The 26,926-nt window shown below is 42.1% G+C and overlaps 1 protein-coding gene across 1 annotated transcript in view; it reads left to right on the top strand.

Annotated features, from left to right (window-relative positions):
* Positions 1 to 26,926, top strand: part of DCX (doublecortin) — a 342,948-nt gene that overhangs the window by 230,233 nt on the left and 85,789 nt on the right. Inside the window, exon 7 of the mRNA XM_033849507.2 lies at positions 2,158 to 2,498. Coding sequence (XP_033705398.1) covers positions 2,158 to 2,498 — 341 coding nt within the window. The remainder of the gene's footprint in view (positions 1 to 2,157; positions 2,499 to 26,926) is intronic.

The following is a 26,926-nucleotide window of genomic DNA, read 5'->3' on the forward strand; positions in this document are numbered from 1 at the left end:
TAGATTTGCCTGAGAGCTGGGCCCTCTGAAAAGTTCTTGGGTGCCATATGATACTATAGCTGTCTGCCATCATGTTCATTTTCATGGGGGATGGTTAATCATACTCATAGTTCAGAGGCTTAAGAGGTTTAAGAGATGGGAGCAAAAAAAGTCCAGAGTCCTAATAGGGCTGCGCAGCTGACTCTCCAGAGGAGACTGTGGATGAGTGAAATCATAAATATATAGCCTCATACATTTGCACACCACCAGTTGTCTGACAAGAGTTTCAAAGTACATGACAGATTACGGAAAACATCTGACTCAGAGGCAGTGACCTCGTGGAAGGTGCCCGTGCATCTGGTAGAGTGCCATTTCTAGGGTATGGGGAATACTGGCTGTGAATATATGGGGGAATTGAAAGGGTCCCTTCATCCTTTAAGTCAAAAATTAAAGACCACATCCTCTAATCACTTGTGTAGGATTGGGTTAGCAGTGGCAGCCAGAGAAATGAGGGTTTCTTTAGGCTGCGGTCTTTGATCGCCCCATCCTGGCTGTGCATGCATGCACCAGGTGCAGGAGTGAGGGCCTGTGCTCATCTACAAACCATGCCTTGGTCCCCTTGTCAAGACAGAACACTAGCAGCATCTGGGACTCAGAGCAGTGTTGGAAGCCACTTTGCAGACGTGACAAGCCACTTACCTTCCCGCTCCACACACACATATAAATGTCCTCAAAGGTGCCCTACAGAATCTCACTGAATCTTCTCTGAGCACTAACTGAGAAATTTATCAATTAACACGACGTAAAGGCTTTGGTGCTACCGCAAAGCAATCAATATTTGCACAGGGAGTGAATCATCAGCCCCGGGCGTTTGTGAATGTCTCTGCTCGGTTCTCCTGCTGAGACCGAAGGAAGAAGAGCCATCAGATGATAATTGTGTTTGATGCTTTCTTTGCACGGGCTCGGGTTGATTGATTGATTGATCGATTTAGCGTTATTACTGATGAGTTAAGCCTGATTCAGTCACACTGGTTTTCTGCATCTCAACCTCTGGCTGAACTTCTGTATACCTTGAGGCTAATGTGTTTCACTCAAAAAATTCAACCTTTTCCAATAGTCTCTCCCCGAGGCTGAGCCTCTCTTCCTCTTTTCTCCAGCTTCTAGTCCCAGGTGTCTAATCCCCTCCTCTTGCCTCTGGCCCCTGCATTTCTTCCGCTGTACTAGTCATTTCCTCTAGCCCATGGTAAATGTGAAAATTACACTAGATCCCTCCAATCCATAAATCAGGCTGTATGGTGTATTCTCACATCTCCACCTCATTACCTGTGGCAGCCAAGGGTGAGCACTGGTGAAGATGGCCCTGAGTACACCGAGCTGGTGTGTGGCATTCAGGAAGATGGAAAGATGAGGGGTGGGTGGTGGAAACAGGGGAGAGCATTTCTCAAGCAAGAGCTAGACTTGCAGACACAAGTAATAGTGTGTGTGTGTGTGTGTGTGTGTGTGTGTCTACAGGTTGTTATTTAGATAGTTTCTCCACCTGGGTATGGGGGTAAAAGACACAATGATACACACATACATACATTCACCACACACGCACGTTTCACATTTTAGCATTCTACTGCTTTGCCATATACTCTGTACAAAGTACAATCGGGCTTCTGGGCAAGTTTGCACTGTATGCCCAATACACAACGTGACTTTGGTCACTTTGACTTGGAATAAAAATGTATTGATTTTGAAAGTTCTCTTCAGTTCATAATATAACAAATAGGGCTGTGAGTCCAGAAATAGGACAGGAACTTTAAGAAATAGAGACATGTTAAAAACACTCTAGTAATGCCCCTAGACATTAACACACATCCTAGGAGTTAATGTAAACTTTTCAATTCAAATGAAATCATATCAAACTTGAGAACCCCACTTGTTAGATTATACTTAGGTATGTTCATTATCCTTGGGACCCTTAGCTTTACAGGATTTTTTCAATATTTTGCCGATGACTTGCTCTTGAATTTGAATGAGCCCAGTTGTTAGAGGGCCTAATTAGGAATTGCACATGAAGTTTGTTTTTATCACCATTTTTCCAGAAGTCCTACTTCGAGGTCAGTGTGTATTAGTTTGGTTAGAATAGTCCATATACCTGCTGTTAAACTAATCACCACTTATTTCTTCCCTTAGGGGAAAGCTATGTTTGCTCCTCAGACAACTTCTTCAAAAAGGTGGAGTACACCAAGAATGTCAATCCCAACTGGTCTGTCAATGTGAAGACATCTGCTAATATGAAAGCCCCTCAGTCCCTGGCTAGCAGCAACAGTGCCCAGGCCAGAGAGAACAAGGACTTTGTGCGCCCCAAGCTGGTGACCATCATCCGCAGTGGGGTGAAGCCTCGGAAGGCTGTGCGTGTGCTTCTGAACAAGAAGACAGCCCACTCTTTTGAGCAAGTCCTCACTGATATCACTGAAGCCATCAAACTAGAGACCGGGGTTGTCAAAAAACTCTACACTCTGGATGGAAAACAGGTAGGTGCTTCTTCCCCGGATTATACCTCTTCTCATTTGTTCTAAATGCTTGGCCGACCATCTTACACCTCGGACATCATTTCTGGTTGGGAGACTCTTCCTCTACCTCTCGTCATCCCTACCTGATATATTATGTCTCATTTGGGAGAAAGGTCTTTGCAGCAGACAAAGCAATGGACCAGGAATGTGAGGCTTTGAAATTCTATCTGTTTCTGACTTGCCAGGTAGAATGGTCACTTACAAGCTTCCTTATCTGCTAAGAAAAGATGTGTTGGAGCCTAGGTCCTACAAACTCCTTGGAATATGAATTTAGCTAGTGCATGATGCAACCTGGATCGTTCAATGTATGTGACTAGAAATGAGATTTGCCCACTCATTTCTTCTTAGATACTCTTACATTGGTATTCAGCATCCATTCTGATGAAAAGAGGTGGAAGTGACCCTCATATTCTATGACAGGAGAATACGAAGGGAAGCACTGAGGTTTCTGGTTCGTTGTCTTTGCCTCACACTAGACCACATTTTTTTCTGTCTCCCTTTCCCATGTGACATAGCTGTCTTAATCTGGTTCCACTGATGGTTTGTGTGGAAAGGGACTATTTCAGGATCCTAAAATTAGCCCAAGAAAGATGGTACCATCTGTTTCTCTCCAAATCAGGTTCTTCATGTCATTGGTTATGCTACTAAAGTGCCACCTATATTAATATCTGGGAAAGAATGCAGCCAGGCGTCTCCATCAGACAGATGCACCATTCTCTTGAGCACAGGGAGCTGTAAATATATGACAAAAAATGTTCCAAGGGAATTGGAACACTGGCTGGTTTCTTTGGCTGTAAAGAGAATCCTGGTCCCTCATCAGATAAGACAAGTGGGAATTATTATCAGTCCATACTTTCTACCTCTTAAAATACCTTTGGTGTTTGAACAACTATATAGATTCTTAAAAAAAAATAGATTCACCATATCAGGATGCTGAGTGTTCAAATGCAGAACTGTGCCTCCTCCCATAATCTCTGATATATACTGTGTGCTGCAAGATTTTAAGTTTCTGGGAAAATGCAAACTCATATACGTGGTAATTTGGTTAAATGTGTGGCTTCTATCTGTTCGCCACCATTTTGTGATCTGAGAGAAACCTGGAGGTACTGGTTGTATGTGATCTGTGTTTGTTGTACCACAGCAATGGGTTTATCTGCGATGGGAAAAGTTCTAACTCCTAAGCATCTAAGAGTATCTCTTTTTTGAGGACCAAGTGTATGATGAACAGGAGCTGTCCAGGAACAGGATTAATCATCGTAAACCTCACCTCGGAGAAGTAGGGTCTAGGAATTTTATGATCAGTGGATCTTCGAGTTGAGGGTGACCCTAACTCTAGAAGCCATGACATTTAATCTCCCTCCTATGGCAAGGATATACTCTACACTCATTTCAGTTTCATAAAACAGCCTATTTCACTGTTGAACAGCTGTGATTTTTAGAAAGATTTTTCTAACGTTAGGTATAACTCTGCTTCCCTGTACCTTCAGCCTCTTGAAGAAGTACAGGGGAAATACAAATCAAGGACGTAAGACTGGGATTTAGAAGACTTCGTTTCTAATCTGGGTATTGCCACTTACTCTGTGACGTTGGGCTAACCACGTACCTGTCCTGAGGCTCACACTTCTCCTCTGTACAAAGGGGCTAATCACACCTGCCCTACCCATGTTCACAGGATTCTCATGAAGATCGAATGAAATCACGGATATGAAAGCACTCTGTAAATCAAAACACGCAATGTAAATACATATGCATACAATTCATCATTGAGAAAATATGTAAATTGTCAGACAGTTTACTTATATATTAATAAATGTTAGCACTCTTCCCCCTACTTTACCTTCATCATTCTTACCACAAATTTCCAGCATTTTGTGGGATGTACCATACCTCAGCATTCTGTGATTGTTCCTAATAATAAATAAAGGGACACCTCCGCCTCTTAGGTAAACAAGCTCCAGTCCAGTGATGGGTGGATTTTCATCCTACAGCAAGCTTTCCAACTCCTTTCAAGGATTGGTTCCCATTTCTTTGGGGAACACGTTAGGAAATGCCAGAGTATGATATGGTGTGTGTACAGACACGTCAGGGAGGCGTGCTCGAGGGAGCAGGCATCACTGGCTCTGCACATACTGTTCCTTCTCTCTTTTTTTTTTTTTTTTTTCTGGTATGCGGGCCTCTGACTGTTGTGGCCTCTCCCGTTTGCGGAGCACAGGCTCCGGACGTGCAGGCTCAGCGGCCATGGCTCACGGGCCCAGCCGCTCTGCGGCATGTGGGATCTTCCCGGACCGGGGCACGAACCAGTGTCCCCTGCATCGGCAGGTGGACTCCCAACCACTGTGCCACCAGGGAAGTCCATGTTCCTTCTCTTTAAAATGTCTCCCTCTGCCTACCCTGACCCCGGGGGTCATCTTTTAAGCCCTACCTCAAATATCATGTTATTTCTGAAAACTTCTCTGTCTCCGCCATGCAAAGTTAAAGTAATCTTAACCTTTTTGTTTGTTTGTTTTTTAATGCTTAGCTCCTGATTCATGGTGGATGCTCTATAAATGTTTGTTGACATAAGGAGATTCTCACATGGCCCAGGTAGCTGTTCTGATATGTTCTGAGAAGCCCTCTGTTTTCAACGTCCCAGACACTATCCTTAGGTCTATCAGAAGACATAGGGGGGCTTCCAAAGGAGTGCATATTCCACCCCGGCAGCTCCGATCTATTACTCACTTGGAAGTCACTGAGAGCAGACTTTGAAAGCAGTTTTTCCCAAAGTGCATTCTGAGAACTGTCCCCATCTCCCCACCCCCAGGAGCTCTTCATAAAAGGGTTTTGTGGTCAAATAAAGTTGTGAAATGCTGCAAATTATATGCCTTTCTTAGAGATTCACATTGCCCATTGGCACATTAAATGTTCTGAGAAGTCCTGCAGAAAGGAAACCCATTTAATTTAGACCCAGGATTTCCCAGTCTTTTTTAACCACAAACATATGGAATACACAGATACACGCACACACGCACACATACACACACTCTCTGGGAGCACACTAGGAAATGCTGTTTACAGAATATGCTGAATGATTAGGAGCTAACTACTCTAACCTCACTGGTATGCATGGGGTAACCCACAAATCAAACATTGTTGTGTGGTTACGGCAAGGACATTAAATAACAAAATTTGGGGGTGCAAGGACAAAACCTACTAATTACAGAATAGGTGCTGAGTATACTGAAATTCGGTGCCAAATTCAAAATTTTGGAGCCCAGCCCGTCTCCCAGTTCTAGTGATGACAGCCCTAATGTTAACACCTGTCAGTCACTTTGATTACTGGTGGGTATTCTTACTGCTTGGGAATATGATCTTCCTCTGTGGAGGCTGAAGGCACATGTGTTGCAATGGCTCGGACTTGCTTGGATGAGATTCCATGCCTGTCTTTGGCTAAATGTGGCACCAGGCAGAAAGGACAAAGTATGGTCAAGGCTCTTTGTTATGGAACGTTTTTATCATGAAGTCAAGGCCATCCCTTGGTTTCAGTCTTGCTCTAACTGGATCCCAAACAGACCAAATCAAGTCGTTTTCTCCCCCGTCGTTTAAATAATGATCAGTTAAAACAGCCCAGTTGATTATACCAGATTTATTGTTGCTTCTGTTCTCATGTATACCATTTGACTGATTGACTTATGCTGATTGACAAGAAACCTGTGGACGTGGCTCTCATCTCTTTCTGTTTTTATTTTGTTCGGATGTGCTTTTGGAGCCTTTGATATTTTCAGGGCTTATGTTTTGCCGGTATAGAAGACCAGTTTCCTCAGAGATATTTGCGGTCTGTGTAGGCAGGGAAGCTAACCATCACTAGGAGGACGAGGACCCAGTTTATTCCTCACCTCAATAAGCAATTGCTAATGGAATAAGGAGTAGTTAGTAGCGCTCTGGCTACTCCCACGGGCTGTAGTGGATTTCTAGGAGGTCGGGGAAAACACGATGAAGAGTTGGATGATGATACATATTGGTTCACTCTCAGGTGAAGTTGTTCTTTTGATTCCTTGGCAGCTGGAGTGATTGAAGTGTGTTGACAAAATTATCCAACTATTAATTTCTATAATCAAGTCACATATGGACCTTTATGCTTAAACGTAATGGACGCATAAAAACTGGAACCCAGATTTCTGGTTCACTTGGTAGTAGTGGCTCAGTAGATACATGGTCTAGCCTTAAATTCATTTCTGTAAAGCACAGGGCATGGTGCTTCTGTTTTTTAGAGATGCAGAGCTTTAATAACAGACGTTTAGCGTTTTGGCGTCTTACACAGGGCTACAGCTGGTCCTCACACCATCCATTTTCATGCTATACTTATTGGCATCTCTATTCTCAGTTTTGCCCATATTCAGGTTCTGTGCAGAGATTCACTGTTGCCTCAAGATCCCTGCCTAAGGGATAAGTATGGCCTTTAGGATTTGTGTTAGCTTTGTTGGGCCAGTCTTCATTTGGATGAATTTATTTTGTGTTTCTGTCTATATCTTTCTAGTACTAACTACTTGAACCAGGAATTTTAGGTCTCAGAATAACAAAAGAGGTTTAAGCTGATTCCAAGATTACCCATAGCCTCGGAAGCTAGAACAGGAGTTTTAAGAAATGTTTTGAACCAGAAGATGGTAGAATAGGAAAATGAGAGCATGAAGGATGTTTGAACTGCTGCTAAGTATTCCAGGAAAGACTTGCCCCTTCCATCTTGCTATACTAAATAACTGGGTGCTGGAAGCACAAAGGTAATTGCAGAAAACACAGGAAGACAAGTTGGATCTAACCTTGGAAATGTTGAGTGCATTTCCCAAGGTGGATGTGACTTTATTTTGTTTGTGTAGCCGGTATTTCTCCATGCCCCCCACCTCTGCCCTCTTCAGCCACATCTGGTCTTACTTATACTCCCTGGCCTCCAGGTCTCCCAGAGCCATCCCCTCTCTCCTCCTAGTGTTGTGTCCTGTTAGTCAACCTTGGCTCAATCGAAAAGGCCACGTGGACATAAATTATGCCCCCAAAGGGAGGTCATTTATCATTGACCTTCGCTTGAGAAAACCAAGACTGGAAAGGTAATGTTTGCATTACCAAAAGTTCCCCCTCCTCAACCTTCCACAGATTTGATTCCTGGAGACAGGATTTGAGACGATTGGCTTGAACATGAAGTAGAAAAGAGCAAAGAAGGGAAGCCAGGCTGGGCTCTTTGAAAGGAGGTAGTTTGCAAACTACTTTGCTATATGTAATATAGACTTCAAGATGTCTCACACTGAGGTAGATTTTATGCTTTAAAAGAAGGCTTAAGGGAATTTGCTGGTGGTCCAGCGGTTAGGACTCGACGCTTTCACTGCGGTGGCCTGGGTTTGATCCCTGGTCAGGGAATTAAGATCCTGCAAGCCACACGGCACGGCCAAAAAAAAAAAAAAAAAAAAAAAGAATATACTGTTGTTCTTCTGGAAAGAAAAGACCAAGTGTAGTCTGGTGATTGGTTATTTCTTCAGTAATTTATCATCTTAGAGTTTTATTCTTTTTTTTTTTTTTTTTTTTGCGGTACGTGGGCCTCTCACTCTTGTGGCCTCTGCCGTTGCGGAGCACAGGCTCTGGACGCGCAGGCTCAGCGGCCATGGCTCACGGGCCCAGCCACTCCGCGGCATGTGGGATCTTCCCGGACCAGGGCATGAACCCATGTCCCCTGCATCGGCAGGTGGACTCTCAACCACTGTGCCACCAGGGAAGCCCGGAGTTTTATTCTTGATGAGATGCTCTTGGCTCTGAGCAGTGATTGAGCTGGGGCTTGGTCCTTTCACTCAAAAGCTTTGGCACAGTATTCCAGTCTCCCACACTGACTAGTCTATCAATATCCAACATTAGCATATGGAAAGAGCCCTAAACTGGGATTCAAAGACCTGAGTTCTCGTCGTCACTGTGTTCTCAACTAGCTATGTGTTATGGGGGCCAATCACATCTCTTCTCTGGAGCTGTTTTTGAGATAAGTACATGACCTATAAGAGTACTTCTGGCTCCATGTTAACAGAGTATTCATCTTACAGTGTTGCTTCTGTTTAGATATTTTTCACTAAGCTGCTACTCTTCTCAATGCCCTCCACCTCTCTATGCTCCTAGGATCTCCAACCTGATATAGTAATCACCTTGGTGGATATGTTGTTTTCTAGGATGGTCCCTAAAGGTATTTGCACAGGTCTTATATTCAGATCTTTCTTGACACCTGTGATGACATGACCAAAGTATATTTTCAAACTTGTAATTTTGATTTGAACGCCTTTTCTTTCCAATGTGGATGATATGAGAAGCAGAGGGTGGAGGAATCACAAAACAAGGCAAGATGAAAGCCAGCCTGCTAACTGTCAAGCATTTAACAGTGCCATTATTAAGGTGTCTTCAACATAGTGGTGCTATTTTCAGTGCTGAAAAGAATTATTGACAATGGGAGAGGTTAGCATCAGAGCTATTTCTTGAGTAAACTGAGGAGGATCATTAAGTGGGGACTGATCCAGGGATGCAGGCGGTTCATTAGCAACCATTGAAGTAACTGGCCTCTTGTTCTTAGTTCTTTACTTTCATCTTTCTCATTATTGCCATTCCCTCAAAGTGGAAGAAAATGCGTTGTCTCCAAATATAGTTTTAAAAATAGCTTCATTGAGATATAACCTCCATACCATACAATTCACCCATTTTGTGTACAATTCAATGGCTTTTAGTATGTTCACAGAGTTGTGTATCCGTCACCAGGATCAATTTTAGAAAATTTTCATCACCACGAAAAGAAACTCTGCACCCTTGAGACATCATGCTCCAATCCCCCAGTCCCCCCATTGCTAGGCAATCACTTATCTACTTTCTGTCTCTACAGACTTGCTCATTCTGGAATTCTAATGAATGAAATCATGCCATATATGGTCTATTGTGGCTGACTTCTTTATTTAGCATGTTTTCAAGGTTCATCATGTTGTAGCATAGCACTACTTCATTCCTCTTTATGGCTGAATAATATTACATTGTATGGATATACCACATTTTATTTATTTATTCATAATTTGATGGACATTTGGGTTGTTTCAACCTTTTGGCTATTATGAATAAAGCTGCTACGAACATTCATGTTCAGATTTTTATGTGGACGTATGTCTTCATTTATCTTGGGGAAATGCCTAAGAATAGTATTGCTGGGTTACATGGTATGTATATGTTTACATTTTGAGAAACTGCCAGACTATTTTCTAAAATGGCTGCACCATTTTACATCCCTACTAGCCATGTAGGAGGATTCCAGTTTCTTCACATCTTGCCAACACTTGTTATTGTCTATCTTTTTATCAGAGTCATTCTAGTGGGTATAAAATGGTATCTCATTGTGTTTTTTTTTATTTGCATGTCCCTAATAACTAATGATATCAAATGTATTTTCACGTGCTTATTGGATATTTGTGTATCTTCTTTGTTAAACTGTCTATTTAGATCTTTGCCATTTAAAAAATTGAATTGTCTTCTTATTATTGAGTTATAAGAGTTCTTTATATATTCTGGATACAAGTCTTTTATCACATACGTAATTTGCAAATATTTTCTCCCAATCTGTAGTATGTGTTTCCATCTTTTTAATGGCTGTCTTAATTTTTCAAGAGCAATTTTTTTTCATTTCGGTGAAATCCAATCAATTAATTTTTGTGTATGGTATGAGGTAAGGGTCAAGGTTTTGCTTTTCTTCCTTCCTTCCTTTTTCTTTGTTTCTTCCTTCCCTCCCTCTCTCCCCCTCCCTTCCTCCCTCCCTCCTTCCTTCCTTCCTTTCTTTGCAAATGTATATCTGATTTTTCCAGCACCATTTGTTGAAAAGATAAGACAGGTTTTTAAAAATTTGATTTTAATCTGAGAGTTAGAAATAGCAGTGGCCCATATATCCAGCGAGTACCTTGGCATCAAAAGTTAGCAGCCAAATTCTCTGAAGTTTTCTAGAACTTCCAAGAACTGTGGATGTGAACTAATGGCACAGAAGTTTCTCCTATATAGGTGCTCTGGAACAGTGACTCAATCCAAAGCTACAAGAGTGAGGTTGGCTAAGCCTCACTAAGTAGGAAAAAACTAGTGGGCTCAAGAGAAGTGGAAAGTTCCTTGGCAGTGCCCGCCTTGCTCTAGACTCGTGATGTTCTCACCCCAGACCCATCCAAACCTGCTTGTTTCCATGTCCTATCCCTTCAGGGTAGTGTTAAGCAGGATTGGGGCAGAGGAGTAAGGAGATGCCAAGAATTGCTTGGGTTACTTTTTTTTTGGTAAAAGCTTAATTGAGATATAATTCACATACCATATACTTCACCCATTCAAAGTGTATAATTCAATGATTTTTTAGTGTATTCATAGATATGTACAGCCATTGCCATAGTCAATTTTTAAACATTTCATCATCTCTAAAGAAAATCTTATACCTTTTAGCTACCACTCTCCTACCCCCTATTTCCCATAGCCCTAAGCAACCACTAACCTACTTTCTGTATCAGTAGATTTGCCTTTACTGGGTATTTTATGCAAGTGAATCGCACAATATATAGTCTTTGTGACTGGTTTCTTTCACTTAGCGTAATGTTTCAAGGCTCATCCGTGTTGTAGCATGTATTTGGATTTCATTCCTTTCTATGGATGAATAACATTCCATTCTATGGATACAGCACATTTATTTATCCATTCATTGTTTGATAGACATTTGAGTTGTTTCCATCTTTTGACTATTATTACTAATGCTGCTAAGAACATATGTGTAAGTTTTTGTGTGGACTTTTTTTTTTTTTTTTCGGTACGTGGGCCTCTCACTGTTGTGGCCTCTCCCGTTGCGGAGCACAGGCTCTGGACGCGCAGGCTCAGCGGCCATGGCTCACGGGACCAGCCGCTCCACGGCACGTGGGATCCTCCCAGACCGGGGCACGAACCTGTGTCCCCCACATCGGCAGGTGGACTCTCAACCACTGTGCCACCAGGGAAGCCCTGCACATATTTCTTTTTAACATCTTTATTGGACTATAATTGCTTAACAATGGTGTGTTATTTCTGCTGTATAACAAAGTGAATCAGCTGTATGTATACATATATCCCCGTATATCCTCCCTCTTGCGTCTCCCTCCCGCACTCCCTATCCCACCCTCCCTATCCCACCCCTCTAGGTGGACACAAAGCACCGAGCTGATCTCCCTGTGCTATGCGGCTGCTTCCCACTAGCTATCTGTTTTGCATTTGGTAGTGTATGTATGTCCATGCCACTCTCTCACTTCGTCCCAGCTTACTCTTCCCCTTCCCCTGTCCTCATGTCCATTCTGTACGTCTACGTCTTTCTTCCTGTGCTGCCCATAGGTTTTTCAGAACCAGTTTTTTTTAAATTTTAGATTCCATATATATGTGTTAGCATACGGTATTTGTTTTTCTCTTTCTGACTTACTTCACTCTGTATGACAGTCTCTAGGTCCATCCACCTCATGACAATTAACTCAATTTCATTTCTTTTTATGGCTGAGTAATATTCCATTGTATATCTGTGCCATATCTTCTTTATCCATTCATCTATTGATGGACACTTAGGTTGCTTCCGTGTCCTGGCTATTGTAAATAGAGCTGCAGTGAACATTGTGGTACATGACTCTTTTTGAATTATGGTTTTCTCAGGGTATATGCCCTGTAGTGGGATTGCTGGGTCATAAGGTACTTCTATTTTTGGTTTTTTAAGGAGCCTCCGTACTGTTCTCCATAGTGGCTGTATCAATTTACATTCCCACCAGCAGTGCAAGAAGATTCCGTTTTCTCCACACCCTCTCCAGCATTTATTGTTTGTAGATTTTTTGATGATGGCCATTCTGACTGGTGTGAGGTGATACCTCATTGTAGTTTTGATTTGCATTTCTCTAATGATTAGTGATGTTGAGCATCCTTTCATGTGTTTGTTGGCAGTCTGTATATCTTCTTTGGAGAAATGTCTATTTAGGTCATCTGCCCATTTTTGGATTGGGTTGTCTGTTTTTTTGATACTGAGCTGCATGAGCTGCTCGTATATTTTGGAAATTAATCCTTTGTTAGTTGCTTCATTTGCAAATATTTTCTCCCATTCTGAGGGTTGTCTTTTTGTCTTGTTTATGGTTTCTTTTGCTGTGCAAAACCTTTTAAGTTTCATTAGGTCCCGTTAGTTTATTTTTGTTTTCATTTCTATTTCTCTAGGAGGTGGGTCAAAAAGGACCTTGCTGTGATTTATGTCATAGAGTGTTCTGCCTATGTTTTCCTCTGAGAGTTTCCTAGTGTCTGGCCTTACATTTAGGTTTTTAATCCATTTTGAGTCTATTTTTGTGTATGGTGTTAGGGAGTGTTCTACTTTCTTTCTTTTACATGTAACTGTCCATTTTTCCAGCGCCACTTATTGAAGAGGCTGGCTTTTCTCCATTGTGTAGTCTTGCCTCCTTTATCAAAGATAAAGTGACTGTATGTGTGTGGGTTTATCTCTGGGCTTTCTATCCTGTTCCATTGATCTATATTTCTGTTTTTGTGCCAGTACCATACTGTCTTGATTACTGTAGCCTTGTAGTATAGTCTGAAGTAAGGGAGCCTAATTCCTCCAGCTCTGTTTTTCTTTCTCAAGACTACTTTGGCTATTTGGGGTCTTTTGTGTTTCCATACAAATTGTGAAATTTTTTGTCTAGTTCTGTGAAAAATGCCACTGGTAATTTGATAGGGATTGCATTGAATCTGTAGATTGCTTTGGGTGGTATAGTCATTTTCGCAATGTTGGTTCTTCCAATCCAAGAACATGGTATATCTCTCCATCTGTTTGTATCATCTTTAATTTCTTTCATCAGTGTCTTATAGTTTTCTGCATACACGTCTTTTGTCTCCTTAGGTAGGTTTATTCCTAGGTATTTTATTCTTTTTGTTGCAAGGGTAAGTGGGAGTGTTTTCTTAATTTCTCTTTCAGATTTTTCATCATTAGTGTATAGGAATGCAAGGGATTTCTGTGCATTAATTTTGTATCCTGCTACTTTACCAAATTCGTTGATTAGCTCTAGTAGTTTTCTGGTAGCATCTTTAGGATTCTCTATGTATAGTATCATGTCATCTGCAAACAGTGACAGCTTTACTTCTTTTCGATTTGGATTCCGTTTATTTCTTTTTCTTCTCTGATTACTGTGGCTAAAACTTCCAAAACCATGTTGAATAATAGTGGTGCGAGTGGGCAACCTTGTGTTGTGCCTGATCTTAGTGGAAAGGGTTTCAGTTTTTCACCACTGAGAACGATGTTGGCTGTGGGTTTGTCATATATGGCCTTTATTATGTTGAGGTAAGTTCCCTCTATGCGTACTTTCTGGGGAGTTTTTATCATAAATGGGTGTTGAATTTTGTCGAAAGCTTTCTCTGCATCTATGGAGATGATCATATGGTTTTTCTCCTTCAATTTGTTAATATGGTGTATCACATTGATTGATTTGTGTATATTGCAGAATCCTTGTATTCCTGGAATAAACTCCACTTGATCATGGTGTATGAGCCTTTTAATGTGCTGTTGGATCCTGTTTGCTAGTATTTTGTTGAGGATATTTGCATCTATGTTCATCAGTGATACTGGTCTGTAGTTTTCTTTTTGTGTGACATCGTTGTCTGGTTTCGGTATTAGGGTGCTGGTGGCCTCGCAGAATGAGTTTGGGAGTGTTCCTCCCTCTGCTATATTTTGGAAGAGTTTGAGAAGGATAGATGTTAGCTCTTTTCTAACTGTTTGATAGAATTCACCTGTGAAACCATCTGGTCCTGGACTTTTGTTCGTTGGAAGATTTTTAATCACAGTTTCAGTTTCAGTGCTTGTGATTGGTCTGTTTATATTTTCTATTTCTTCCTGATTCAGTCTCACGAGATTGTGCTTTTCTAAGAATTTGTCCATTTCTTCCAGGTTGTCCATTTTATTGGCATATAGTTGCTTATAGTAATCTCTCATGATCCTTTGTATTTCTGCCTTGTCAGTTCTTACTACTTTTTCATTTCTAATTCTATGGATTTGAGTCTTCTCCCTTTTTTTCTTGATGAGTCTGGCTAGTGGTTTATTAATTTTGTTTATCTTCTCAAAGAACCAGCTTTTAGTTTTATTGATCTTAGCTATTGTTTCCTTCATTTCTTTTTCATTTATTTCTGATCTGAGCTTTATGATTTCTTTCCTTCTGCTAACTTTGGGGTTTTTTTGTTCTTTTTCTAATTGCTTTAGGTGTAAGTTTAGGTTGTTTATTTGAGATGTTTCTTGTTTCTTGAGGTAGGATTGTATTGCCATAAACTTCCCTTTTAGAACTGCTTTTGCTGCATCCCATAGGTTTTGGGTTGTCATGTTTTCATTGTCATTTTTTTCTAGGTATTTTTTTTCCTCTTTGATTTCTTCAGTGCTCTCTTGGTTGTTTAGTAGTGTATTGTTTAGCTTCCATGTGTTTGTATTTTTTACAGATTTTTTCCTGTAATTGATATCTAGTCTCATAGCGTTGTGGTCAGAAAAGATACTTGATACAACTTCAAATTTCTTAAATTTACCAAGGCTTGATTTGTGACCCAAGGTATGATCTATCCTGGAGAACGTTCCATGAGCAGTTGAGAAGAAAGTGTACTCTGTTGTTTTTGGATGGAATGCCCTATAAGTATCAATTAAGTCCACCTTGTTTAATGTATCATTTAAAGATTGTGTTTCTTTATTTATTTTCATTTCGATGATCTGTCCATTGGTGAAAGAGCAGTGTTAAAGTCCCCTACTATGATTGTGTTACTGTCAATTTCCCCTTTATGGCTTTTAGCATTTGCCTTATGTACTGAGGTGCTCATATGTTGGGTGCATAAGTATTTACAATTGTTATATCTTCTTCTTGGATTGATCCCTTGATCATTATGTAGTGTCCTTCTTTGTCTCTTGTAATAGTCTTTATTTTAAGGTCTATTTTTTCTGATATGAGAAATGGTAAGCCAGCTTTCTTTTGATTTCCATTTGCATGGAATATCTTTTTCCATCACCTCATTTTCAGTCTGTATGTGTCCCGAGGTCTGAAGTGGGTCTCTTGTAGACAGCATATATACGGGGTTTGTTTTTGTATGCATTCAGCCAGTCTGAGTCTTTTGGTTGGGGCATTTAATCCATTTACATTTAAGGTAGTTATCGATATGTGTGTTCCTATTACCATTTTCTTAATTGTTTTTGGTTTGTTATTGTAGGTGTTTTCCTTCTCTTGTGTTTCCTGCCTAGATAAGTTCCTTTAGCATTTGTTGTAAAGCTGGTTTGGTGGTGCTGAATGCTCTTAGCTTTTGCTTGTCTGTAAAGCAATTTTAATTTCTCCGTCGCATCTGAATGAGATCCTTGCTGGGTAGAGTAATCTTGGTTGTAGGTTTTTCTCTTTCATCACTTTAAATGTGTCCTGCCAGTCCGTTCTGGCTTGCAGAGTTTCTGCTGAAAGATCAGCTGTTAACCTTATGGGGATTCCCTTGTATGTTATTTGTTACTTTTCCCTTGCTGCTTTTAATATTTTTTCTTTGTATTTAATTTTTGATAGTTTGATTAATATGTGTCTTGGCATGTTTCTCCTTGGATTTATCCTGTATGGGACTCTCTGTGCTTCCTGGACTTGATTGACTATTTCCTTTCCCATATTAGGGAAGTTTTCAACTATAATATCTTCAAATATTTTCTCAGTCCCTTTTTTTTGCTCTTCTTCTGGGACTCCTATAATTCGAATGTTGGTGCATTTAATGTTGTCCCGGAGGTCTCTGAGACTGTCCTCAATTATTTTCACTCTTTTTTCTTTATTCTGCCCTGTGGTAGTTATTTCCACTAGTTTATCTTCCAGGTCACTTATCCATTCTTCTGCCTGAGTTATTCTGTTATTGATTCCTTCTAAGAATTTTTAATTTCATTTATTGTGTTGTTCCTCATTGTTTGTTTGCTCTTTACTTCTTCTAGGTGCTTGTTAAACGTTTATTGTATTTTCTGCATTCTGTTTCCAAGATTTTGGATCATCTTTACTATCATTTACTCTGAATTCTTTTTCAGGTAGACTGCCTATTTCCTTCTTCATTTGTTTGGTCTGGTGGGTTTTTACCTTGCTCCTTCATCTGCTGTGTATTTCTCTGTCTTCTCATTTTGGTTAACTTACTGTGTTTGGGGTCTCCTTTCTGCAGGCTGCAGGTTCGTACTTCCCATTTTTTTTGGTATCTGCCCCAAGTGGGTGAGGTTGGCTCAGTGGGTTGTGTAGGCTTCCTGGTGGAGGGCACTGGTGCCTGTGTTCTGTTGGATGAGGCTGGATCTTGTCTCTCTGGTGGGCAGGACCGTGTCTGGTAGTGTGTTTTGGGCTGTCTGTGACCTTATTATGATTTTAGGCAGCCTCTCTGCTAATGGGTGGGGTTGTGTTCCTGTCTTGCTAGTTGTTTGGCATAGGGTGTCCAGCACTTTAGGTTGCTGGTCATTGTTTGGAGCTGGGTCTTAGCGCTGAGATTGAGATCTCTGAGAGAGCTTTCACCGTTTGATATTACATGGGGCTGGGAGGTCTCTGGTGGTCCAGTGTCCTGAACTTGGCTCTCCCACCTCAGAGGATCAGGCCTGACACCTGGCCAGAGCACCAAGACCCTGTCAGCCACACAGCTCAGAAGAAAAGGGAGAAAAAGAAAGAAAGAAAGAGAGAGAGACACAGAGAGAGAGAGACAGAGAGAGAGAGAGAGACAGGAAGGAAGGAAGGTAGAAAGAAAGAAAGTTATTAAAATAAAAAATATATTATTAAAAATAAAAAAATTAAAAAGTAATAAATAAAAGGAAGAAAGAAAGAAGAGAGCAACCAAACGAAAATACAAATCCACAAATGTTAACAAGCGCTAAAAACTATAGTTAAAAAACCAAACAAACAAAAAAAACGGACATACAGAACCCTAGGACAAATGGTAAAAGCAAAGCTATACTGAAAAAACCACACAAAGAAGCATACACATACACATTCACAAAAGGAGAAAAAGGAAAAAGATATATATATAAAAGAGAAAAAAAAGAAGTGAGCAACCAAATCAATAAACAAATCTACCAATGATAATAAGCTCTACATACTAAAGTAAGATAAACATAAAACCAGAAACAGATGTAGAAAGCAAACCCCAAGTCTACATTTGCACCCAAAATCTACCGCCTCAGTTTTGGGATGATTCGTTGCCTATTCAGGTGTTCCACAGATGCAGGGTACATCAAGTTGACTGTGGAGATTTAATCCGCTGCTCCTGAGGCTGCTGGGAGAGATTTCCCTTTCTCTTCTTTATTCGCACAGCACCTGGGGTTCAGCTTTGGATTCGGTTCCGCCTCTGCGTGTAGGTCACCTGAGGGCGTCTGTTTCCTGCCCAGACAGGACGGGGTTAAAGGAGCAGCTGATTAGGGGGCTCTGGCTCACTCAGGCCGGGGGGGGGCGGGTAGGGAGGGGTATGGAATGTGAGGCGAGCCTGCGGCGGCAGAGGCCAGCGTGACATTGCAACAGCCTGCAGTGAACCGTGTGTTCTCCCGGGGAAGTTGTCCCTGGATCACGGGACCCTGGCAGTGGCGGGCTGCACAGGCTCCCGGGAATGGAGGTGTGGAGAGTGACCTGTGCTCGCACACACGCTTCTTGGCGGCTGCAGCAGCAGCCTTAGTGTCTCATGCCCGTCTCTGGGGTCTGCGCTGATAGCCGTGGCTTGCGCCTGTCTCTGGAGCTCGTTTAGGTGGTGCTCTGAATCCCCTCTCCTCGCGCACCCCGAAACAATGGTCTCTTGCCTCTTCTGCAGCTCCAGACTTTTTCCTGGACTCCATTCCGGCTAGCTGTGGTGCACTAGCCCCTTCAGGCTGTGTTCACGCAGCCAACCCCAGTCCTCTCCCTGGGATCTGACCTTCGAAGCCGGAGCCTCAGCTCCCAGCCCCCGCCTGCCCAGGCGGGTGAGCAGACAAGCCTCTCGGGCTGGTGAGTGCAGGTCGGCACCGATCCTCTGTGCAGGAATCTCTCCGCTTTGCCCTCTGCACCCCAGTTGCTGCGCTCTCCTCCGTGGCTCCAAAGCTTCCCCCCCGCCACCCCCTGTCTCCACCAGTGAAGGGGCTTCTAGCGTGTGGAAACTTTTCCTCCTTCACAGCCCCCTCCCAGAGGTGCAGGTCCTGTCCCTATTCTTTTGTCTCTGGTTTTTCGTTTTTCTTTTGCCCTACCCAGGTACGTGGGGAGTTTCTTGCCTTTGGGGAGGTCTGAGGTCTTCTGCCGGCATTCAGTAGGTGTTCTGTAGGAGTTGTTCCACGTGTAGATGTATTTCTGACGTATTTGTGGGGAGGAAAGTGATCTCCACGTCTTACTCCTCCACCATCTTCAAGCTATCTCCCCAAAGCTTCTTAACTTTAAAACCAGACCCCCAGTCCATCTATTAGAGAGCATCTGTTTTTTCTAGATTTACAATACTTTTATTCTTGATACCACAGACTCTACCCTTTCCAGGACTTGTGATATTAGCTCCTGAGGAAAAAAAAAACAACCAGCTTGGGTATAGGGAGACACTGTAGTTCTGTATTATTAGCTCAGTGGTCTTTATCCAGGGCAGTGTTGCACCCCCCAGGAGGCATTTGGCAATATCTAGAGACATTGTTGGTTGTCATAAATGAGGGTGGGGTGCTACTGACGTCTAGTTGGTAGAGGCCGGGGATGCTGTTAAACATCCTACAACGCACAGAACAGTTCCCTACAACAAAGAATTATCTGACCCAAAATGTCAGTAGGGCTACGGTCGAGAAACTGTGTTACAGGATAAGGTGCAAGGCAGACATGGCAGAAGGTGAATCTGAGAGGAAGTCAAGGGCAGGATTCAGGAATAACCTTGTAAACTATGTTAAGGAGCTTGGATGTTATCCTATAGGGATAGAAACCACAGAAGGATTTTAAGCAGAGGAATAACATGATCAGATTTGCAGTTTGGGTTAGTCACTCTGTTGTTCTGGATTTGAGGAAGACGAAACCAGTAGGGAGACCAGGTAGGAGGTTGTGTGGTAGTATAGGAAAGAAAATAGAAGGATCTAAACCCAGGCAGTGGTAGTAGACATAGAATTTGAGGGTGTGTTATTTTTCTACTGCTGTGTAATAAATTACTACAAATGTAGCCATTTAGAGCACCAGCCATTTATTATCTCACAGTTCTGTAGGTCAGAGTTAAAGCAGACTTGACTGGGTTCTCTGTTTAGGGTCTCACAGGGCTAACGTCACAGTGTCAGATGGGCTGAGCTTTTATTGGGAGGCTCTGAGGATGAATCTTGGTCCAAGCTCATCCAGGTTTTTTCGGCAGAATTCAGTTCCTTGACCTGTAGGTCTGAGGTCCCCATTTCCTTGCTGATGGTTAGCTGGGAGCCATTTTCAGCTTCTAGAGGCTACCAACATTCTTGGCTGTCTCTATCTTCAAGCCATCAAAGGTACATCAAATCCTTCTCATGCTCAGAATCTCTCTAATTTCCCCTTCTGCCACCAGTCAGAGCAAACTCTCTGCTTTTAAAGGGCTCATGTGATCAGATTGCTCCTACCTGGATAATCTCCCCCTTGACTAACCAGAAGTCAACTGATTTTTAGCCCTGCTTACGTCTGAAATGTCCCCTTTTGCCATGTAACATAATGTAATCATAGAAATAACATATCATATTCACAGGTTCCTACCATACTCAAGGGGAGGAGATTATACAAGGGCAAGGATCATTCTTAGAATTTTGCCTACCATAGGTGAGGGAGTCAGGTGACTCTGATGTTTATGGCTGAGATGTACAGGTGGATGGTAGAACCATTCAGTAGAGTAGGGAAATCCAGGGCAAGAAGCAGAGCTTAGATATATTGAACTTGGGATGCCTTGTTACATCTAAGTGGAGTCTCCAAGATGTAGTGGTATATATGGGTCTGGAATCAGGAGAGAGTTCTAGGTTGGAGATACAGATTTTGGAATAACCTGCAAACAGTTGTGGTTAAAATTAGGCAAGTAGATGAGCTCACCAAGGGTCCATGTGAGAAGTTGTTCCAGGAAAAGACCATGGGGGAGATTTGCATTAAGGGCATATGGGTAGGAGGAGCCCAGGAATTGTTAAAGAGAACTGTGGATAACTAGACGATGTGTCCAGAGAGGCTAAGAGAATAGTTTTGAGACAGGAGTGTGCAGCTGCATCAAATGTGACAGAAAATATCTGTTTCAAATGGTGATTTAGGTTATTAAACCAGTCCAATCCAGGTAATTTGAGCAGTCACTATTGCTGGAAACAGGAGGCAAAATTTTCCAATCAATCAGAGGGCAGGGGCTGACTCAGGAAGGCCCTCAGAGATACCTAGGCAGATGGAGTCATGAGTGGGTCAGGCTGTGGGATTTGATGTTTTCTGGCAGTTCCCCATGCTCCAGATCTATCATAACTTGCCTGTGCAGTGTTTCATTTTCCTAAGGCTTTACTCTCTGCCAGCTCCTGTGTTATATGTGGTCACCAAAATGCCCTTCTGATATAACCTATGTCATGTATGCATTTTAATATACAGAGCTAGCCCTTTGTCCAATGTGCTCTGTCCTACCTTATAACTTAAAGTGTTATCCCCAGATAAGTCAGACCCTTTTTGATCTGATTTTTTCAGAGCCTTCATCTTAGATCACAGATTCAGTTGGTAAGGCTCTAACAAATCAATCTTCTCTATAATGTTAGCTCCTATCAGTTTAGAGCACGTTTCCCAAATTGTGTTATATGTAATACTAGTCTGATCAAATGTTCTTTGATCAAATAAGTTTAGTAACATTGCATAGTACATTCCCTTCTTGGAAAAAGACTCCTATAAGCCCTCTGTAGAAAAACCTGCTTGATTTTGCTTAGTCCAGTGTTCCCCAAACTTGTTTGAACACCAAACCTATTTTTTTTTAAAAAAAACAAACCATGACCATATGGTAGAAAGCACTTTGGGAATCATTGGCCTCTGCCTCGGGTATTTATTTGCATTTTAATTAGAGAAGCTTGAAAAGAAAAAAGGCTTCAAGGCCCAAAGGAATAACTAAATGGAAAGAAAACAGGCACCGTTGCATTTTGACAGGGGTGATAAACTGGGGCATGAGGGCCTTTGTAGATAGACTATCCACAGTCACCACAAAGGGAACACCTTTTTACCCATGTTCAGGGTAGGGCTTGAGAGCACTTATCTCTGATATAGATTCTAGAGGGAAAAGAAGAAATTGACCAAAAGGAGAGATTTGTCTAGATGTTTCAAGAGTCCCCCAAAGTTGTAAGAGATTAGGAGAATCCTTTTGGTCACAGGCATTCAAGTTCGGCTTCTCTAACCATAGTGATAAAGAGGCAGCAAGATCAATTCCATTGCCAGGTTTAGAACCTTCACAGTAGATTTAGTCCTATATAAACCAGCACTCCTTCCACGGCTCCATGCTGCAGAGGCTCACTGGAGGAATCAGAGACAGGTTTACTAATTAGACTTAACTGCCGTAAGTAGTGCTTGCCATTTACGTAGGCTGTACACTTTCTGTTGTACCAAGTCCGTGCTTCTCCAGCTGGCAACAATTTGGCGGACCCTAGGGGGTTGAATGGCTCACCCAGCACGATAATATCCTTTAAAAGAGGTTTTGGGCCAGAGACCAGTACCTCCTGAAGTCTCTTTATGTCTGCATATGCATGTCTGTGCCCCTGTTTCTTTTAAGTACTGGCTGTCTCATCTGATGAAGCCGTATATAAATATTTATATGTCAGGACATTTCTGGTCTTACTCACCAGAGACATTACAGCCTTGATAAAAAGCTTCCCTCTGGCAGTCTTTGCCGCCACAGTTTATTTAATATGGCCGTTGATAGGTGAACTTCCTCTCGCTGTTTGCAAAGAGGATGGGGCCTTGCCTTGCTTGGAGTTTCAAGTGTTTGGCTTGTCGCCTGCTGGGAATTGATGTTTGTGCTTTTCCAGGGACTCCTCTGATTAAAAGTGTGGGTTCTCCAGTAGGCTATCCTACCCTTTAGATTTCAGATCTTCAGTGATCGTTGATACACTTACAGAAGCATTATGACTTTTGTGGGCCCTAGGCAACTTTTGCCTCTGCGGACCCCTTCCTCCACTTGAAAAATAATTGCCACGTGTTGGTCTGAATATATTAATATTACATATTTAAACATTTTCTATAATCTAAAAGTTCTTTTTTTTCTGGTTTTACAAGAAATTAAATAATGTTCAGGGATCTATAAAAATATGATGGGCCCTAGGCACTGCGCCTTCTGTACCTAATGGATAATCAACCCTAGATATAATGGGCTCTTTCCTGGGCTGGCACTGTGAGCTCACCTGAGCTAAGCAGTGAATGAGAATGCTATGACTGAGGAGGATTCAGTCCAAGAGAGCAGTAGCTTCTTAGACCTGCCAACTAATAATTGAGAGGGACCAAGTAGGACCCTTCTCCCAGTTCAGTTCTAACGTATTTTACCCACTGTACAAAGCATGATAAAATGCTGTCCATAGTTAGCATTTTCTCTGGCTTGGGAAACTGATTGTTGGGAATAAGAATCTGCCTCCTCAGCATCTTCAAGGAGAGACTTCTGGGACTGATGAATGGCATCATTCGTTTCCAGGCTGGAACTGCTTCTGTCATTTAGCCGGCAGCACTGCAGAAGGCAGCTGAGTGAAAGGGGGCGTGGAAATTGATTAACAGTGAGATAGATTACTGCAGCTCATCCAGAGAAAACAGGGTTGGGGCTGGCTTTAATCCATGTTAATTATTTTTTAATTTTAATTTTTTTGGCCGGCCCACGGGATGTGGGATCTTAGTTCCCCGACCAGGGATGGACCCCACACCCCTGGCAGTGGAAGCACGGAGTCTTAACCACTGGACCGCCAGGGAATCCCCCATGTCTATTTTTAGTGGTAGTCAATATAGACACCTCTATCTCAACTCCAACCAGAATCTTCCTTAGCAACAGCCACCCCACCCTGGAATGAGGTTCTGCATGCTACCACTGCCGTTATGTTGGGTGCTGAAGAGTTTGTTGGCTAAAGGTTTTCCAATAAGCCCCATCTGGAAATTGATGGTGGCTGGAATTGGGTAGAACTGATGTAGAAGATGAGAGCTTAGAAGGGTCCCCCCTCCATAGGGTTTACTTTACATAGCCACCCTTGCTTTCAGATTTTCCTCCAACTGGGACTAGGGCTAGGACTCAGACTCTAGAGGAAACAGCTGTTACTGAGCACGCTAAAAACCTCCTAGCCCCCCACTTAGCTTAACAGTCCTGGCTCTGGTTCAATTCACTGAGTGGTATGGAGTTTGGCTACCCCACAGGGACCTTGCTGAGACCTTGAGTTCAGATTGAGCAATCTCTCTCCCTCCCTTCTTGTAAAGCAAAAATTCTGTTTAAATCAATATGTTTCCATCCCCCCAGCTGAATGTGGCTTTCAAGGCTGACAGCATCTGCTCCATACTGCCCTTGCCCTTGTCAAGTCCTGGACTGAAGTAGAACAGAATGGCGTGGGGTAGCTGGGTTTGTGTATGTGACACATACAGCACAAATGCAAAGATACAGACCCTGGAAATCTTCACACAAAAGGCAGGGCTAGTGGGGGTACAAAGCAAGAATAATCAGAGTGAAATATAATTAGAAAGAATTAAGGTTGATCAGAGTTTGCAGTCTCTAGGAAACTTTCCTTTGGAATACAAAAGAGAACTTGATTTTCCACTACTCACAATACAATAGCTCAAGGGTCTGCAAACTATAGGTTTAAAAGTAAAAAGGAAGGAAAATAGGCAACAGAGACCGGTTGGGATCATAAAGCCAAGTATATTTATTATATGGCCTAGGTTAGCCAGGGTTCTTCAGAGAAACAGAACCAATATGATATATATATGCATATATGTGCATACATATGCATGTATATGCATACATATGCATATATATACATATATATGCATGTATATATAAAGAGATTTGTTTTAAGGAATTGGCCCAGGTGATTGTGGGACCTGGAAAATCTGAAATGTGCAGGGCAGGCTAGCAGGCAGGAGACCCAGTGAAGAGTTGATGTTTCAATCTGGAATCTGAAGGTATGGCCCTTTACAGACAATGTTTGCTAACCCATGAAATAGAGGAAGGAATAATGGAAAAGAGCCTTGGGCAAGGGACCCCGAGACTTTTGCTCTGCAATTAAAAAGCTGGGTAATCTAGAATAAGCCACTGCTCCTCACTGGATCTCAGTTTCTATTTTGTAGAATAGATTGCCCCAAAAGTTCCCTCCACAAAGCAAACTTTCTATACACTTTAGTCTTTTCTATACTTAAAATTCTATGATTACATAACTCAAATCTGGAAGATCCCAGATAGGCAAGCTTAAGCTGCTTCCTGTTGATGTCTAGAAATTATTCCACACTGGCAAGAATCTCAGATATCAGTAAATTTTAATTACCTATAACATACAGAATAAACAAAATGCCCAATCTTTCCAATTTTATTGGTGGTTTTCTTAATAGTCGATTCTGTTAAGGATAACTGACTGTGACAGTCCTCTATAATCATTAAATAAGAGACACGTCTATTATTTGTAGTGTATAAGGCACTTTGGGGTGCTCTATGCAAGCACTAGAAAACAGAGTATCTAGTCTTGAGGTGCTTATAATCTAGTTAGGAAGACATGCTCCATACCTAGAATAAAGTCTTAAATCTTGTAGAATAAAACGCAAACTGTTGGGGGGGAGGGAGACGCAAGAGGGAGGGGATATATGTATACGTATAGCTGATTCACTTTGTGATACAGCAGAAACTAACACGCCATTGTAAAGCAACTATAGTCCAATAAAGATGTTAAAAAAAAAAAAAAACAACTGTTGGGGCCATGGGCATTGTCTTGTTCACAGACATATTCTCAGGACCTAGAACAGTGGTATATGCTCAGTAAATATGTTGAATGAACGAAAGAGTGGAGGATGACTTAAGTGAGTAGCAAGTACTGAAGGAAAGTGTGCACGCTTAGACGAGGGCCTGGTGGAAGCAAATTTGGGAAGGCCTTCTAATGGAGGAGAGGGTATAGTGAACTCAAAAGAGGAAGCCAGGGCTTCCCTGGTGGCGCAGTGGTTGAGAGTCCGCCTGCCGATGCAGGGGACACGGGTTCGTGCCCCGGTCCGGGAAGATCCCACGTGCCGCGGAGCGGCTGGGCCCGTGAGCCATGACCGCTGAGCCTGCGCGTCTGGAGCCTGTGCTCCGCAGTGGGAGAGGCCACAGCAGTGAGAGGCCCACGTACCTCAAAAAAAAAAAAAAAAAAAGGAAGCCAATAGCCCAAGGGTAATGTTTCTGAAATGCTGGATTTCTATACATAAAGATACACAGTGTTAATTTAAGTACCATACATGTTTGGACATTAGGTAAACTAAAGGCAGCCTGAAACAGAGGTCTAAGATTTGAAGTAGAAAGACATAGGCTCTATCTTCCACCTTAGAACTGACTTAATTTTAAACTGTTGGCAGTCATTTGACCTCCCTGTGCCTCAGTACCCTCATCCATGTGATGCAAATGACATCCAGACCCAGAATGTCAGAGATGGGAGAAACCTTAGACCTCATCTGGTCCAGGGGGTTTCAGTCCTGGCTGCCCATTAGCAACACTTGGAGAAATTTTAGAAGGCCCCCTGCTCAGGCCTGGCACCGCACCAATGATATCAGAATCTGGAAGTGGGCTCAGGTATCAGTATCAGTATTTTAAAAATATTCCTGGGCAAGGCAGTGTTCACCCAAGATCGAAAACCATTGATCTAGTCCAACCCTCTCATTTTATAGATAAATAAACTGAGGCCCAGAGCAGGTTAAGGAACCTTATTCAACCTACCTCACAGGGCCATTAGAAAGATAATATTAGATCACGAAACTTCAGAGGTAAAAAGGACCTTAGATATCAAAATAGCTGTGAAAGTGCTCCTAAGAACATAACACATTATTTTGATTTTCCAGGTCTCCCTGAGTTAGCAAATGAGTAAATGTTCCATTCCAAAAACTAGAATATGGATTATTAGATTGAATTATTGGTAAAGAAAGATGGCATACGTTGCCCTGAAAATTCACAGTTTTTCAAGAAGAAACATAAGCGTAGTGTAAATGTAGGAGTTCATGGCAGGGGGAACTGTTGAGCCTAGTTCTAGCGTATTTCCAGCCTATATCATCTGTTTGGGGCATGGTCATGCCTGGAGGCAGAGGAATGAAGTTTGGCATGAGGTTTTAGCATGGTATCAGGCCCTTTTTCTTAGAAGGGCCTTCACTTGCTCCTGGCTTGAGAGACTTCGGCTTGCATTGAGCTTGAAGATGCTTCACTTTGCAGGGGATGAAGAGTCAGGGTAATTTCCTTTCAAAATACATTTCCCCATTCCTACCCTTTCCTTATTTAAT

Source organism: Tursiops truncatus, chromosome X (genome assembly GCF_011762595.2).
Source record: "Tursiops truncatus isolate mTurTru1 chromosome X, mTurTru1.mat.Y, whole genome shotgun sequence".
NCBI lineage: Eukaryota > Metazoa > Chordata > Mammalia > Artiodactyla > Delphinidae > Tursiops > Tursiops truncatus.